The 18,575-nt window shown below is 37.8% G+C and overlaps 2 protein-coding genes across 8 annotated transcripts in view; one reads left to right on the top strand and one right to left on the bottom strand.

Annotated features, from left to right (window-relative positions):
- LOC143021745 (SID1 transmembrane family member 1-like) overlaps positions 1-18,575 on the bottom strand; it is a 407,746-nt gene that overhangs the window by 351,041 nt on the left and 38,130 nt on the right. For 3 of the 7 annotated variants that reach the window (XM_076179441.1, XM_076179442.1, XM_076179443.1), the window contains one exon: positions 1,418-1,554. The exons of 1 other annotated variant lie outside the window; for it this stretch is intronic. In XM_076179441.1, the coding sequence (XP_076035556.1) occupies positions 1,418-1,554 (137 nt within the window). Of the gene's footprint in view, positions 1-1,417; positions 1,555-2,961; positions 4,280-11,696; positions 11,724-18,575 lie in introns of all 7 variants that reach the window. 3 more of the 7 variants (XM_076179447.1, XM_076179444.1, XM_076179440.1) reach the window with 2 other exon arrangements.
- The window catches only part of RNASEK (Ribonuclease kappa), an 83,966-nt gene continuing 67,299 nt past the window's right edge, over positions 1,909-18,575 (top strand). Inside the window, exon 1 of the mRNA XM_076179456.1 lies at positions 1,909-2,098. Within this exon, the coding sequence (XP_076035571.1) occupies positions 1,977-2,098 (122 nt within the window). The 5' untranslated portion in view covers positions 1,909-1,976. The remainder of the gene's footprint in view (positions 2,099-18,575) is intronic.

Below are 18,575 nucleotides of genomic sequence, written 5' to 3'. Positions count from 1 at the left end.
CGTCACAAACTTAATGTGTTTCTATTCAAGGCTAATAGATGTAATACAAGAAAGGTGGATGGACTCATTGTGCATTTCTAGACCTGAAAAAAGCTTTTGATAAGGTGCCACATAAGAAGTTGCTTAAGAAATTAGAAACTGCAGGAGGAATGCAGGACAAACTGCTGAAGTGGATGGAAGACATCTTGCATGAAAGAAAAATGAGAGTAGTGATAAGAGACAAACACTCTAATTGGGATGAAGTGATAAGTGGTGTTCCACAAGGAACAGTTCTGGCCTCAATAATGTTTGCTTTATATATTAATGATATGGATAAAGGAATTGAAAGTTATATGAGCTTCTTTGTAGATGATACAAAATTGTTGAAAAAAGTGAACATTGAAGACAATTGTGAGTCACTACAGAGCGATCTCAATAAAGTATGGGAATGGAGTAGGAAGTGGGAGATGGAATTCAATATTAAGAAGTGTAGTATAATGGAATTTGGAAGAAGCCAAAAAAAAAAAAAAAAAAAAAAGAAAGTGGAATCATATAAATTAGAAGAAATAAAAAAATAAAAAGTGGAAAATGAGAAGGACCTGGGAGTCATTATTATGAATAATATGTCCCCTGAGAAACATATAAATAAGATTTTTGGAGAAATTTCAATAACAATCAAAGTGGCATTTACATACCTGGATGAAGAAATGGTGAAGAAAATAATAGTCACTTTGATAAGACTAAGATTGGAATATGCAGCAACGACGTGGTCACCAAGTACAAAAAAATATATAACAAAACTTGAAAGAATACAAAGAGCAATTACAAAATTGGCACCAACACTCTCAGAACTATCATATGGAGAGAGACTAGCAAAACTTGAGCTACAGACATTAGAGCAAAGAGAGAGAGGAGACTTGATAACTATTTATAGAATCATGAAAGGCATAGAAACTATTGATAGAGTATCTAATAAAATGGGATAGAAATACAAGAGGACACGGAAAGAAAATCAAGAAAGACAGTTAGAGCAGAGATCTGAAAAAGAACAGCTTTCCCCACAGAGTAATAGACATTTGGAACAAGTTAGATGAGAAAGTGGTGTGTGCAAAAAAATACACGAATTTAAAAACAGTCTAGATAAAATGAGATAAGAAGACGGGACACCACGAGCATAGCCCCCCTTCCCGTAAAATACAACTAGGTAATTACACATACATGTATGAAGATATAAACAATATAAGAATATAAACAATACAAGAATGTCTATAAAGATCATACCTCTTTTATTTGTGAAGGACTGGAAGAAGACTAGAAGCAATTCAAAGGTTTTTAAAATCTACTCAAATGGTGATAAAATAAAATACAATAGAATAAATAAAATAAAATGAAAAAAATAAAAAAGTATGAGAAACACTACAAGAGAACATCTCCATACCTCACTTGGATTATACCAGCAATCAAAGTCACACGATGAACTGGAGTTTATTGCTATCTTTTTTTGACCTTTCCAATAACAACGTTCGACATCTCTCAATTCTTCACACGAAACCACTTCCTCTTCTTTTCCATGACCTGTTGTGAATACAAAAGTGGAATCAATTTTATAAGTTCAAATATTAGGAGAGAGAGAGAGAGAGAGAGAGAGAGAGAGAGAGAGAGAGAGAGAGAGAAAAGTACATTATCAACATATATTACCACACATGCACAATCCAACAAGATACTAATGAGAATTAGTTAGCAATAAGTTATCACATCATCACTACCAAGAAACACACACAATACAACAGACTCGGTTGGAGCAAGATGTATAGATCGAATGCTCCGAACTGCTAGCTCGCTAGCGAGACACGAGCAAGCGATTGGAAACGATTGAAAACCGGACCTAGTTGTTTACATATACGGTGAAGTATAGCTATTAACTCGGTGTGACCAAAATGTAATTCGTCTTTGTATCTCCATTTTATCTTTTTTTTTATATTACTTTTTTCATTAAAATGGAAACACCAAGAGACAAAGAGACAACCAAGAGAAGCCTGGAAGAAAGTAGAATAGAGACTCCACTCAGTGTTGTTAAGAAAAGGACCTGCCTCGCACAGACACCAAGGGAATACCAAAGGTTTGAAAGAAGCTTCTTTTTGGGGTTTGAAAGGGAAGGAAATATTATGCATAGAGGATTAGAAATGGATAGAGAACCAAGGTATAGTAATAGAATGAGAAATAGAGATTTTAATAACATTTTGGATGAATTATTAGAGCTCAAAAGAGAGTACAAAATAATGTACAAAGAAATATCCATGTTAAGGAAAGCCAATGAGGAGAATCATAGGGAGATAGATGAGTTAAAAAAAGGAATTAAAGCAATTAAAGGGAGAAAATGAAAGGTTAAAAAGTGAAGACACAAATAGGAATGAGGCCTTGAAAAGGGAAATAAAAAACCAAATGAAAGAAGTGACTGAAAAGGTGGAAGAAAAAATAAAATAATATTACTTACAAGAAATAAAGAAGCAGTGGAAAATTGAACAGGAAAGTCAAGAACAGTGGCAGATCCAGGATAAAAATTTGGGGGGGGGCTAACCTGAATTCCTTCCTCTGAGTAGTCTGATGTATCAGAAGTCTGAGGTATACTTAACTTAATAATGTTTTTCAGATTTTTCTGTATTTTAGACATATATAATAGAATGTATATTCGTTTTATATTGTTACACGCTTGTGCTAGTCAGTGATAAGGCACTGGCACGCGTATACTCTCGCATAGAGAGAAATCATTGAACGATCCGTGTGTAGTGTTAGTGCACATGGACTCATGGAAGTAATAAAAAATAAAAGTAGCTTTAAAAATCAGAAATACAAACAAAAATGTGTATGAACTTCTGAACCTGTTAATAAAAGTATCTAAATTACATTAATAACACACAGCATTGTTCATGGGATCTCACACAAACATCAACCTCCTGTTTTTTGGGCAAATACATTGCTTACACTGTCTATTTCAATATTGATTTCATTGTGAACGCCGAGTAGCGCCAGGCCATTGAGGCGATCTTGACCCATAGTATTCCTTAGGTAGGTCTTCAGTCACTTCAGGGTTAAAAATGAACGCTCGGACTCTGCGTTCAAGACTGGGAGCGTGATCAAAACTCGGAGGAGCTTGGCCAGGTTCGGATACATTCAGGTTTGGGCGTGGGCAAGGGCATCTCCAATGGATTCGAACTTCATTGTTGTTGAATACCAGAGCTCTGCTTCCGCCTTCACGAGGCTCAAGGTCTCGATATCAGCCTCATAAACCTTTGCCGCTTCCAGTACAGCAGCAACATCTCCGTCAGCACTGCTGAGCAGATTCATGATCTTGAAGCCAACAGGAATAGTATCATTTCCGAACCGGGTCTGCAGCTCAGTCAATACATGGTCGAGGAATGGGACATATACTGTACAGATCTTCGGTAATACTTCTCAGCTGTCTGGACGGGTAAATTCGCTCGCTGCGTTTGGCGCTTGCAAACTCGAGGTACAGGAATGGTGTCGTGTGATGAACCAATCTCCTGGAAAAGCCCCTCTGCCTTCTTGAAGATGTCCTGGCAGCTGGTCAGTGCACCTTCCCGGGTCTTGTTTAGATACATCACCAATCGTAGCGTACGCTGAGACTAGATCAACCATAGGGGACTGCAGGGCTCGGCTTGGCTCCACAGTGTGAGCTAGCACAGACTCAGCGACGGCGAGACCAATCAGAAAGTGCGGCTCTCGGATTGCTATTAGCAGTAGTCCCACCGTCGCGTCCGAGTTGCTCTCGTTCTCCAGAAAGACAGCAATAACTAGCAGGAATTCCATAAACACAATGACTGAGTCGTGTCGCTCAACCCATCTAGTAGCGCAGAGGCTGACCAGCTTCTTCCGCTTCGTGGACGTGTGGTCTTTTACGAGCTCAGTATCCTCCGTTCTTCAAAACTGAATATTTGAGCCACAGGTATGATGAGCACCAGGTAGGCTGGAACCGCCTCTTTTGACCGCCTTCGTAGCTGAATGGAAGAGCCTCGATAACTGGGACTTTCTGGTGGATGATGACCACCTTCTCTGCATCTGTTCCCTTCTTCCCCACGAAATCAGCAATGTCAAGTCGAGGCTCTTGAGAAGCTGCCACTGCAACTGTGCCGTCTTCACGAGACGAGTGGGTCTTGGCTTCCTCCGGAACACTTGCCTCTGTGGTGGCATTATCCATCTGCACACATTCAGGTCGTCGCTTAAAAAATGCAGTGATCTCGGCGGGATCCCCTGCTCGCTTCATTTCACTGGACCTGCCTGTCTAGCAGGGGCAAAAAACAAATATCTGACACAGGCTTATTTTCATAGAAGAATTCTGCCACAAACATAATCTCAAGTAACGTCTCTGGTAAAAATTATAGAAGGAAATGGAAGAACATTGTGGAGAACTGCTAGATTAAATTGAATATAATTTGGGAAGATACATGGTAATCTCGATATCAAGTTAAAGTAATAATATTTTTTTATAGAAAGGTGTTCCACTATTCAATTTCCCTTTGGGTTATTAAACAATTGCAAGAGATATTATAAACAAATAAGTAATAGTTTACCTGCTTACTCGAGTAGATGCTTACACCTCAACATTTAACTGCAACTGTGCATTATACTTGTCACCACAATGATTTTGCCAATTGTTTGATAACTACATTTAATGAAGAAATTACTAAATGACTAAAATAACATCAAGAAGAAAGATACCAATCAAACCTTGGGTAACAAATAACTTATTGAAATGCATCAATTTAAAAAATACATCAAGTGCAACTCTGAACTTAATAAACACAATTTTATCAGATATCGTAATGTTCTCAACTCATCAATTAAATCGGCTCGCAAGCAATACTATCTCAAAAAACTTGAAGAAAATTCATCGGTTCCAAAGAAACTCTGGTCAATACTTCTTGAAGTAATTAATAAAAAGAGAAGTAATAATACTCCCAATTTGTTTATTCACAATAACAGGTAGGTAACTGACAACCATGAGATCGCTGACATGTTTAATAACTTTTTCTGTTCAATTGGTAGTTTATTGGCTGATACGCTGCCAAATGACCCAGGAAACCCACTTCAATATATAACTCATCTCATCACAATTTAGTCTAATAAAACCATCAACTTACGATATTTTGCGTATTATAAATAATCTTAAAAAATAAGTCCAATGGCTATGATTGCCATAATACAAAGATCCTTAAACTTGCTGCTCCCAGAATTATTCATTTACCCATGCATTTAATCACTTTGTGCTTTCAACAGAGTTGCTTTCCTAATGTCCTAAAAATTGCTATAGTACACCCGATCCATAAAGATGGGCCCACATCAAACGTATCAAATTTTCATCCGATTTCGATCCTTCCGGTATTGTCTAAAGTACTTGAAACCGTTATTCTTGAGCAATTGGTAGATTACCTCGAGTACCATGGAATAATTTTCGATAATCAATTTGGATTCCGTGAAAACCACTCAACATATATGCCTGTTGCTCTCTTGCAGGAATATATTGCAACTCGACTATCTAATAAAAAATATGTGCCGCAGTTTTTCTAGACATTAAAAAGGCTTTTGACACAGTTGATCATAGTATTCTATTGATGAAAATGGCTGAGTACGGAATAAGAGACATTGAACTTCAGATGGTTCAGTCATATTTACAGCGGCGGCGCCAGGAATTTTTAGTTGGGGAGGCTAAGGGGGGCTGAGCAAATTTTTGGGGGGCTAATAGTAATATGATAATACACATATATTATCCTCATTTCAGAAGGGGAGGGGGTTAATGGTTGGGCTAGCACTGATGGCTGACAAATCTTTAGCCCTGGCAATTAAAAATTCCACTTAATAAAATTATTTCAATGAGTGTTTTAAATTTTCAATTTGCTCATTTCAGTTGGGGGGGGCTAATGGGGGGGGTTGGCCCCCCTGGCGCCGCCACTGCATATTTATCTAATCGTAATCAAGTTGTCTTATTTAACGGTGTTAAATCGAGATTAATGGGTGTAAGTATGGGGGTACCTCAAGGAAGTATTCTAGGTCCTATTTTGTTTTTTATTTACATTAACGATATCTATCAAGCCTGTGGTATTCCTGAATACAGACGCTCCTCAACTTACGTTTTAGTTGCGTTCCGAACGGCCGACCATAAGTTGAAAATGAACGTAAGTTGTTACTGTACTATACATCCGTAAATTCTATTACCGTATCTTATAAAACATCCCTAAATCATTAATTATACACATAACATTGTAAAATACAGTAAACTTCCACTTATCCGAACTCCAAGGGGGATTAGAAATGTCCGATTAACCGAAATGTTCGGTTAATCCAATTTTGTATGTTTCATTCCCGTAGAGTTTAATGCGGTAATGTCTTGTGCAACATTCGTACCTGTAAACTTAACATACACATGGAAATGCTTATAACAGTTCATAAACATATTCTAAAGAGTATAAACAGCCGATTAGGTGTAAACATGGAGTGTGCTGCCACCGTGTGAGCACTTAGTGAAGCTTGCGGGTGGCGGAAGAGGCGGCGGGGTGTTTGAATGTTCGGTTGAGATCCAAATACATTCGGTTGAAGCGATGGCTACCGTACTGAGAAAATATTCGGTTAATGCGATTATTCGGTTAAAACGCGTTCGGATAAGCGCGAGTTTACTGTAACATTAATTTCAAATAAATTAAATTCAAGCAACATAAATTGAGATGGTGGAGGAGGAGGAGGCAAGGCACGTTCAGTCTGTCGTTTGTATCATGTAAACAATGGACGCAGCGTCATGCGTAAGTATCGTTTGAACTACGGGGAGTGCGCTAAAATAAAAAAAAAAATCACAAAAAAAAAAAAAAAAAAAATTACAGTCAGTTCAAACGTAAAATCGAAAAAACGTAAAACGAATGAACGTAAGTAGAGGAGCGTCTGTACTTTCTGTTTATAGATGATACTTCTTGATTGATTGCTTCAACTTGATTGCTTCAACAACACAAAACAATCATATAGGTGACAATACAGGTATGTTAAACGGCCAACGAACGTGGTATATCTCCTTTCTATCCCTTTCCAGAGCGCAACTGAGACACAACCCTGGCAACCCTACAACACGCGCAGCGCAAATCAGATAAATGGAATTAAACAAATGCCAAATACAGCACAATTCCGCCCAAATACTGCACACATGCTGTCAGTTTATTTAACCCCCGGACCTGGCAAAACATCAGAAAGTACTAAAATCGATTAAATGACATCCTTACAATAATTCATGGAAGAACAAATTTGGGGGGGGGGCTTCAGCCCCCTCAGACCCCCCCCCCCCATGGATCCGCGCCTGGTCAAGAAATATCCCTAAAGAAAATAATGGAACAAGAAGTCAAAGAAAATACCAGGGAAACAGTGATCCAAGTAATCAAAGAGAAAGGTAACTTAATTTGGGACACAGTGGATAAAAAAAGATGCATCGTAATCTATGGCATTAAAGAGAAGCATGATGTACCCAGATATCAGAGGGAAAAGGAAGAGAAAGAGATCGCTAAAGAAACTCTGAAAGAATTACAAACAGATGAATTAGGCTGAGATCAGGAAATCGAGGAAACCCATAGAATGGACAGATACTCTAAAGAAAAACAATACAGGCCACTGAAAGTAAAGCTTAGATCTCAAACAATTGCAGAGGAAATACTATTCAGAACAACGAAATTAGCTAATAGTGAACATTACAAAAATATATGGATAAAAAAAATGAGTGAGGAAGAAAAAGAGAAAGAAAAAGATCTTAGGAACAAAGCAAACAAAAAGAATGAAAAAAGAACTGAAACTGAGAATGGTGGATCTGAGGCTGAGAAAATGGTATATAAGGAAAATGGAAGCAAAGAAGACAGAAAAAGACGAGGAGAAAGGAAATTAAAAATAGCTTGTACTAATATAGATGGAATAATTTCAGGAATGAATGAATGAAACGATTGCCTGCCCTTAGAAAAAACAGACATAATGGGAGTAGTGGAAACTAAATTTAAGTATACCGTATTTTTCGGTGTATGACCCGCGGCTTTTTGCCACAGAAAGGGGCCAAAATTTGGGGGTGCGGGTCATCTGTGGATTCTGGTTAGAAATTGCCCTCTTAAGCAGTCAATAAAAATTGAACGATTAGTTTAGCTGGGTGCCCTCTTGGATCGGGGATTTGCGGGAGGACCGACCGGGTTCGTCGAATGAAAGTTGATCAATGTCATAATACAGCGCGCACGATCGAGACAAACGACAAAGAGAAGGTAGGATTTGTCAGTATCTTACCCGCTTTACATGCTCTTGTTATTAATAAAAGCATTATCACAAATAAAACAGGCCTAACTAAACAGCATGAACATACAATACAACACTGACTGGTACCAACACCAACATCGTGTGTTGCAATCAAATAAAAACAAGCAGGCGGCCATTTTCACAATTACAAATTACAAACTGTACCTGATTCCTTAATGCTAAATTTGTGCATTACATGTGCATAATATGTTTAGGTCTATCCTTGGAAGAATATTTCTCCAAGGCCTCTATCTAAATACTCCTATCTTTAAATTTTATTCTTTGGCAAAAAATCACAACAAAACTTCGCTATTCTCCTAATAATGTTTTCTTCTGCTGACATATAAAAAATAAAAGTATTTTCTTAATTTAATTTACAGTCGAACCTCGAAAGCCCGGTGTTTGACCTGTCGAAATGAACAAAGGGCGGACTTTTCAAGCAAAGTTCCCTATTTGTCCGGTAGGTGGCAGCGACTTGCCGTACACGTGTACTCAAACCCGGCCCAGTCAAGCCGCCACCAGGGCTCCCGTTTCGTAGAATTTTGTACCAAAACGTAGTAAAATAGCGGCATGTGGCAACTGCACAAGGACATGAATTTTTTTTTACATATCAGCGGGCTGTTAAACACGTTCAAAAACTCAAACTTTTGTTTAAAAATCATAGAACTAGTTATCAAATAATAAATGGTACATCAAAATATGACTTTTATTGGTAATTGTGTTACGGTACTTATAAAATATTATACCCCAAAAGATACGTTTTTACCGTGCAGAAAAATTCTACGCTAAAGTTTCAGCTTTCTTTTAGCGATGATAGTAAAAAAAAATTATATCTTACTGAATATGTTAGGGCATGGGGGCCTTATATACATTCAAGAATAAAAAACTAGAACCACCATTTTGTCAAAGTTTGACAAGTATATCTTGCTATGAAAGTCTGCACACGTCTGAGAAAAATGTATGCCCCGGTATGGCAACACTTCCATTCTACACGGCAGTGTAGAAAACACGGCAACCCTGGCCGCCACCACTGTCCCGCGTGCATACCTTCCGATATTTACAGTGTACGTAATGAAAAATACAGTACAGTACACTGTATATACAGTACATTTACATGCCTGTATTACGTTTATTATTACAGAATTATTAGTATTATAGCATTATTATTACAGTATTATTATTACAGTGTTAGAGTATTATTCTTATGTGTTTCTATGCCATATCATACATTACCTATACGTATACCGTTATGAAAATCTACGGTTGTTAGGACGATATTTTCGATGACCGGACGTTTGGCATGACCGGACCACCCTTCCCCCCAATTAGTCCGGGCTTTCGAGGTTCGACTGTATTTATATTCGGAGAATGCATTTTTATTTCATTAATCATTTCAGTCCTGGGTTTGACTAAGGATGGACAAATTTTTGTCACCACAAAAATCGACATCATGATCAAATTAAGAGGGTATAAATACCGCAGTTTTAAGCGATTAATCATCATTTCACAACAAGCTTACAACGACGCAGAAGAAAACAACAAGATGCCACCAGTGAAGAAGAGGCTAAAAAGTTACGATGCCGATTTCAAGTTAAAGGCAGTCCAGTTTGCGAAGGAGCATTGCAATCGTGCCGCCACCCAGGAGTACGAAATCGATGAATCGTTGGTGCGGGCATGGAAAAAGCAGGACAAACTAAAACAAGCGAGAGAAAAAAAAAAAAAAAAAAAAAAAAAAAAAAAAAGCATTTCGGGGGCACCAAGCAAGATGGCCCAACCTTGAAGATAAAGTTGAATCATGGGTGAATGAACAGAGGGCGGCAGGACGGGGGATGTCTACAATAAGGATCCGATTAAAAGCAAAAACCATCGCTAAAGATCTCGGCATTGAAGAATTTCAGGGTGGACCATCTTGGTGTTTTAGGTTCATGCACAGGAAAGAATTGACGATCCGCACCCGCACTACAATGGCACAGAAACTTCCCAAAGATTGGCAAGAAAAGCTCGACACTTTTAGGGGTTACACAAGGGACAAGATAAGGCAGCATAAAATCAGTCTCGATCACCTGATCAATATGGACGAAGTTCCTTTAACGTTCGACATTCCGATGACGAGAACTGTCGAGCATGTTGGCGAAAAAACAGTACCCATCAAGACAACAGGCCATGAGAAATCGAGTTTGTCGTGCTTTCATGTACCACATCGGGGAAGAAACTCCCACCAATGATGATCTTCAAACAAAAAACTATCCCGAAGGAGAAGTTTCCATCTGGCATCATGGTTCGTGCTAATCCAAAGGGGTGGATGGATGAAGCAGTCATGAACGACTGGATTGACTCAGTGTATGTCAAGCGCCCGGGTGGATTCTTCCACACAAAGACCTCGTTATTGTTTTGGACTTTATGACCGCCCATAAAACCGAATCCGTTAAACAACACCTCGAGAAAGTCAACTCAAAGATCACTATAATCCCTGGCGGTCTTACGAAACTTCTCCAGCCACTTGACATTTCGGTCAACAAGCCATTCAAGGACAGACTGTGTGCTGCCTGGGAGAAGTGGATGGTGGAGGGTGAACATTCCTTCACTAAAACTGGTAGACAACGCAGAGCTACTAACGCTCAAGTGGCAGAATGGGTCGTTCAAGCATGGAAGAAAATTAAAGAATCAACAATTCAGAACGGTTTCCGTAAATCAGAAATGTGCCATCCTGCAATGTTCAATGCATGCTACGACTCAGAAAAGGAATCGGACGAATCCGAAATGGAAATGGATGAGGTCACTGCATCAGAATTGGCCGATTTATACCACAACCTCTTCCATGACGATACAGAGGATGAGGAATTCGATGGCTTCGTGAGCGATGATACGCCTTCATAAACATTACTGACTCTGTCGTCTGTGATCACTGATTGCTTTTTTTCTAATAACGATGTGCTCCATTGACTCTGTTCATAACAGTTCAGTAATGTGCTCCATTATTGTTCTATTCTATTGAAAACTAACCATTGGAAATTGTTTGGTTTAATAATTAATTACCAGTCTTTGTATGGCATTTATAAACCAATTGATTGATTAATTACCAGTAAACAACCAAACAGGGTTTTATGGCATTATTTACACAAATTGATTAAGGTTCTTTGTAATATATATATAAATGCAATACAATATATTGAAATGTAATTTGTTGGTTATTCTTCATCTTCATCACAATCAGAAATAAATAGGACTGGAGTAATGCTGGTATCATGATCATGAATTGCAATGCCACGTCTTCGACCCATCCCAAAGGCATCGTAAGATCAGTTGCACACTTTCAAGATCACCCCTCTTTCATCGAAGCTACCACTACATCTAGTGGCAGCTTCAGAAACCAAATTGTGAGGTTGTGTACGTACGTGTCGGCCGTTGACGTGTGATGAATCCTGAAAAGCAAGATATCACCAAGAAACCTGCCAATATCGGAAAGTATATATCTTTTTTTTTTATAAATCACATAAGCATTGATGAAACAGAAAATTTAGAAAAAGCCTCAGCTTTGAAATTACTTTGATCACCATGTCAACGGCCGGCCGTAACAACAACCGCCGAGAGCTGTGCCTGTGGCCACCCACGCATGGGTATATACATCGTCAGATCTACACTGCCGTGCATGCCATATGACTGCGGGTCATACAGTTGTGCGGGTCTTGTGTGGATTTTCACTAAGGTGTAAGGGGGTGCGGGTCATATAACGGTGCGGGCTATAGTCCGAAAAATACGGTAGTGTAATGGAACTTGCAAAAAGCAAAAAAAGAATAGTGGGGACATATACATTAGGAAAGGAAGAAATTAAAAAAGTGGAAAAAAGAGAAGGATCTAGGAGTCATTATTATGAATAATATGTCCCCTGATAAACATATAAACAAAAATTTTGGAGAAATTTATAATTTAATAACATCAAAGTGGTATTTACATACCTGGACGAAGAAATGGTGAAGAAAATAATAGTCACTTTGATAAGACCAAAACTGAAATATGCAGTGACAACGTAGTCACAAGTACAAAAAAAAATGTATAACAAAACTTGAAAGAATACAAAGAGCAATTATGAAATTGACACCAACACTCTCAGAACTATCATACGAGGAGAGGCTGGCAAAACTTGAACTGCAGAGATTGAAGCAGAGAAGAGAGGAGACTTGATAACTATTGATAGAATCATGAAATACATGGAAATTATTGACAGAAAGGATCTAATAAAATGGGATAGTAGAGATACAAGAGGACATGGAAAGAAAATCAAGAAAAACAATAACAGAAGAGACCTGAAAAAGAACAGCTTTCCCCACAGGATAATAAACGTTTGGAACAAGTTAGATGAAAATGTGGTGCGTGCAAAAACAATACACATATTTAAAAACAGGCTAGATAAAACATGATGTGAAGATGGGACACCATGAGCATAGCTTCCCTTCGCGTAAAATACAACTAGGTAAATACACTCATGCCTCGATTTAACAGACTAAAAGGGGGGAACACCGGTCCGATATACCCGATTGTCTGAAGTTTCCGATACTACTGTATTTCAATGATTATGTTACGAAAAAATGAGGAATGAATACAGTACGGTACTTTTACTTAAGCACACTATCCAATCTGTTAGTGTAAATACCTGGGATCTGGCCCAAAATTTTCACCCCAGGAGTACAAAGTCCAAAATTTTCATCAACCGAATACTTCAGCGAATATTGGGTAAGTTGTTCCTTTTGTTTACGAATATCAGACACAGTTTGTTTCTTTACTCCATATCCTCTTCCATACGGTGCCGCCTACGTAGGTGGCATGAGAAGCAAGTGGATACGCAAGGCTGCCATATCGGCGTCTTGATTATATTTACTGTAGTTGCCCCTGCGTAATGACATACTCTCTAAACTGTCTTCATCACATTTTCTATGGTTGATGGGGGTTACTAGGCTAAAGTGAGAAATGAGGAGGTGAGGAGAACAGGGGTGGAAAAGGAGCTGGGAGATAGGGTTGATGAAAGAATATTAGGATGGTTTGGACACATGGAAAGAATGAGTGAAGAAAAACTACTAAAAGAGGTATGGAAGGCAGATGTGGAGGGAGTGAACATGAGGGGACATCCAAGGATGAGGTGGATGGATGGGGTGAAGGGGGCTTTGGGGAAGAGGGGTCTGTTGAGGAAGGACAGGAGAGGACAGAAGACAGGGGTGAATGGAGAATGGTTGTATATGGATGATGTTGTGATTGCATGAGGTGGAATGGGCGGGGGGGATGGGGGGTGAGGTAGTATGTTTGAGCAAAATTTGACGCAGCCCAAAGGGATTTCTCCCCGTCTTCTTCTTTTATGCAATGGGGGGGACGGAGAGGGGGGGGTTGCCGATTTAATGAAGCGGCCTTGCTGTGGATGTGCTGTGTCTTGCGACACTGCTTCTGACCCAGAGCAGTGGACAATGTGCAGGGATGACCCGTCATCCAGGAGGTGCTAAGATAAGAGGGAGGGTGGAGGGGTGTGGAGTGTATTCAGGGATGGAATGGGTGGAAATGATTTTATGCCTTTTCCTTTTTGGCTACCTCCCTTGTAAGGGGTAAAAAGCCTTGGTATATGTATATATGTATGTATGTATATATATATATATATACAGGTAAACGTCGACTTACGATGGCCGCGACTTACGATTTTTCGACTTTACGATGACGACGACGACGAGGATATACCCCTTCCATACGGTGCCGCACACGTAGGCGTCATGAGGAGCAAGTGGATTCGCGAGGCTGCCATATCGGCGTCTTGATTATATTTATTGTAGTCGCCCCTGTGTTTTTACATTCTCTCAAATGTGCCCTGAATCCCATTCTCTGTGGTTTTCAAAATTCGCGGGTGAAAGAGAGAACGATCGATATAAGCGGTGACTATATTTTATGATGCGAGTATTATTACGACACGTCGTACGGCTGGCATTGGCTGCTGCCCGTGAGATTTAAGTCCGTACTGAAAATACATATTATAGTGTTTGAATATGGTAAAAAGGATAAAAATAATTAAATAAACTACTGTACATGTTTAATAGGCTATATTCAGTATCTCTGGTGGTTAATATACAGGTAGGCTAGGTACAGTGACCACGGAACAGAGTGATACACAAATTGGGGATCGACTTACGATGGATCTATCGAAACCTAATGCCATCGTAAGTCGACGTTTACCTGTGTATATATATATATATATATATATATATATATATATATTATACATAATATATATATATATATATGTATATATATATATACATATATATACAGACAGACACACTCACACACACTTTCGTCGAATGGACAGCGAGAATTGGTGTACCGATGAAAAAGGAAAATCTACGTTGATCTCTACGTCCAGGAAGTGCCTTACTGTATTTATAGGGAAGGGGAGTGCTCTTAGTGTAGTGGGGGAGTGATAGGGAGGGAGAAGGGAAGGGATTATTGAGGGAAATGAGGAAGAGAGGGACATGGTCCAGGAGGACAGGCGTCTTGTAAACAAGAGGCGGACCGACAATAATGATTTTGGTGACGACGGGATCAACAAAAATGTAAAGATTAGAGGTGTAGATAAGAGCAGCACAGTGGAAGGTGATGATAGTAGTTTCCAGGGATTTAAAGACGGTGGGGGGGATACCAACCTCCCCCGATTGACAAGACTAGAGGAGAAAATTGATATGACCGAACATTGGGAAAACAGGTTCGGTAACATAGCCAAAATTGCGCAGAGTTGAAAAATTGGAAGAACTAGAGAAGGTGAACAAAAATTTAACTTTAGAAATAGAAGAATTAAAAAGACAGTTAAAAGAAGTAAAAAGAGGAGAATGAAGAATTAAAGAGGAATGATAAAGACAACAAAGAGGCCATGGCAAAAGAAGCACAGGGTTGGAAAAAAAAATCCAGGAAAACAGTAAAGTTGCATTTACTGACATAATTAAACAGCAAATAAAAGAACAAACTGAAGACTCAGTTATCAAAGTGATGAGAAAGAAGGAGAATATAGTAAGAGACTTAGCAGATAAAAAGAAATTAATAATTATATTAGGAATGGAAGAGAAACATAACCTAGATAGAACTTCAAGAATCAATGAGGAAAAAGAAAAAGTAAGTAGTTTACTAGAATTAGTTCAGGAAGATGAACCTGAAATCATGAAATAAATTGAAGAGATGTATAGACTCGGAAAGTATAGAACAGATAAGACCAGACAAATTAAGGTCACAAATGACGGCAGAGAATATCTTAACAAAAAACAGGGAAACTAGCAGCAATTGAACAATATAAAAAGGTATGGATAAAAAGAGAAATGAATACAGAGGAAAGAGAGGAGGAAAAAATGAAAAGACATGAAGCTATGGAAAAAAACGAGATGAGAACAGTCAGAAAAAGATAAATTCTATTGGAGAGTAGTGAATATGAAAGTAGGGAAATATGACATACTAGAGAAATACAAAAGGGAAACAGAGAACACAATGGAAGTGGCAGAAAACTAAGAGTGTCTTACACAAATATAGATGGATTAATAACAGGATTGAACTGAACGAGTATCTGAAGGAAAAAGAACCGGACATAATAGGAATTGTAGAAACGAAAGTAAAAGGTCCACTACCACCCAACAGTATAGGACATGATGCATATAATTATTGGATTAGAAACAGAGAGACAAAACAAAGGGGTGGAGTAATATTCCTGACTAAGAAGGATATAAACGTGAGGTGTGTCACATATGAAAAAAATAAAGTAGAGATGATTATGATCAAAGTGGAAGACAGAGATAAGAGCAAAAAGTTTGTGATAAATTATGTGCCTCAAAAAACAGCCTCGTGGGAAGAGAGTGAACATAAAAGTATGTTAGAGGACACAAGGATAACATTAAATAAGATAATGGAAGATGGAAGAATAATTATGATGGGCGACTTTAATTCCAAAGAAGTCTGCTGGGAAGAGATGACAGTAAAGGGTGGAGACGGCTCATGGGCAAATGTTCTACTTCAGATGATTATTGAACATACAATGACACGGTGGATACAGGAGAACACTAAGAATAGAAACGAAGAACCATCGAGACTAGACTTAATAATCACATCTAAACCTAGAATGGTGGAAAAGATTGAATATAAAACACCAATAAGTAAAAGTGACCACATATTGATTGAACTGGAACTGAGGAAAAATACATGAAAAGAAATGAACAATATAGAAAAGGAAGAATGATGAAAAAACAAACTTTGATAAAATAAGAGAATTCTTTCAAAAAGAAAACTGGGAAGGAATATACAAAGAAGAAACAGTGGAAGAGAAATGGAATATTTTGACAAAAATTTATAAAAAAAAAAAAAAAAAAAAAAAAAAAAGGGAGTGGAAAAGTATGTCCCAAGACAAAAACAAGAAAAAGAATATATAAAGTGCTGGTACAACAAAAATTGTAGGGAGTTAAAAGACAAAAGAGACAAAGCTTGGACCAAATTGAAGAAATACAAAAGACCTGAAAAATGGAAAATATATACTTGTTATAGAAATGAATATGTGCAAGCGTGCAGAGAGAAGAGAAAATATGAAAAAGATGTCATAGAAAAATGTAAAGATCAACCAAAACTATTTTACAGATTTGTAAACAACAAACTGAAAAACAAACAAGATTTGGAGAAATTAAGACAAGGAGGAGTTGAATACACAGAGGAAATAGAAATGACAAATTATGAACAAGCATTTTAAATCAGTGTTTACAAGGGAGAACATACAACCTGAAGAGATCGAATGGAAAGAGAAAGTCCCTCCTATGAAAGAAATAGAAGTAACAAAGAATGAAATATTGAAACACTTGAGTAATCTTGATGTCAGAAAATCACATGGACCAGATGAAATAGCAAACTGGATTTTGAAAGCATGCAAAAATGAACTGGCAGACAAAATACATAGCATAATAAACAGTTCCTTGAAAGAAGAAAAAGTTCCAAAAGATTGGAAAAAAGCAAATATAGTACCTATATATAGAGGGGAAAATAAAGAAGACCCTACCAACTATAAACCAGTCTCTCTAACAAGTACAATAGCAAAAATTTGTGAAAGAATTATCAAAAGTAGATGGGTAAAATATTTAGAAAAAAACAAACAAAAAAAAAACATGCTAAATCCAAGGCAATTTGGATTCAGACAAGGACGATCATGCGTCACCAATTTAATATGTTTCTATTCAAGGCTAATAGATATAATACAAGAAAGAGATGGATGGGCTGATTGTGCATTTCTAGACCTAAAAAAAGCTTTTGACAAAGTACCACATAAAAAGTTACTTAAGAAATTAGAAACTGAAGGAGGAATACAGGGCAAACTGCTTAAATGGATGGAAGACTTTTTGCAAGAAAGAAAAATGAGAGTAGTGATAAGAGACAAACACTCTAAGTGGGATGAAGTAATAAGCGGTGTTCCACAAGGAACAGTTCTGGCCCCAATAATGTTTGCTATATATATTAATGATATGGATGACGGAATTGAAAGTTATATGAGCTTCTTTGCAGATGATGCAAAACTATTAATAAAAAGTGAACACGGAAGTTGATTGTGAGTCACTACAGAGTGATCTAAATAAAGTATGGGAATGGAGTAGGAAGTGGGAGATGGAGTTCTACACTAAAAAGTGTAGTATAATGGAATTTGGAAAAACCAAAAACAGAATAACAGGATCATATAATTTGGGAGAAGAAGGTATAAAAAAAAGTAGAAAATGTGAAGGGCCTGGGAGTAATTGTTATGAATAATATGTCACCTGAGAAACATATAAATAAGATTTTTGGTGAAACTTATAATCTAATAAGAACAATTAAAGTGGCATTTACATAACTGGATGAAGAAATGGTGAAGAAAATTCTAATCACTCTGATAAGACCAAGATTGGAATATGCAGCAATGATGTGGTCACGATGAGAGTAGTGATAGGAGACAAACACTTAAAATGGGATGAAGTAATAAGCGGGGTTCCGCAAGGAACAGTTCTGGCCCCAATAATGTTTGCCATATATATTAATGATATGGATGAAGGAATTGAAAGCTATATGAGCTTCTTTGCAGATGATGCAAAACTACTGAAAAGAGTGAACACGGAAGAAGATTGTGAATCACTACAGAGTGATCTAAATAAAGTACAGGAATGGAGTAGGAAGTGGGAGATGGAGTTCAATACAAAAAAGTGTAGTATAATGGAATTTGGAAAAAGCAAAAACAGAATAACAGGATCATATAAATT

The sequence above is a fragment of the Oratosquilla oratoria genome, chromosome 42 (genome assembly GCF_046742065.1).
Source record: "Oratosquilla oratoria isolate Oo_2021 chromosome 42, ASM4674206v1, whole genome shotgun sequence".
NCBI lineage: Eukaryota > Metazoa > Arthropoda > Malacostraca > Stomatopoda > Squillidae > Oratosquilla > Oratosquilla oratoria.
The sequence above is the reverse complement of the archived record's forward strand: the minus strand, read 5'-3'. Positions and strand labels throughout refer to the sequence as shown.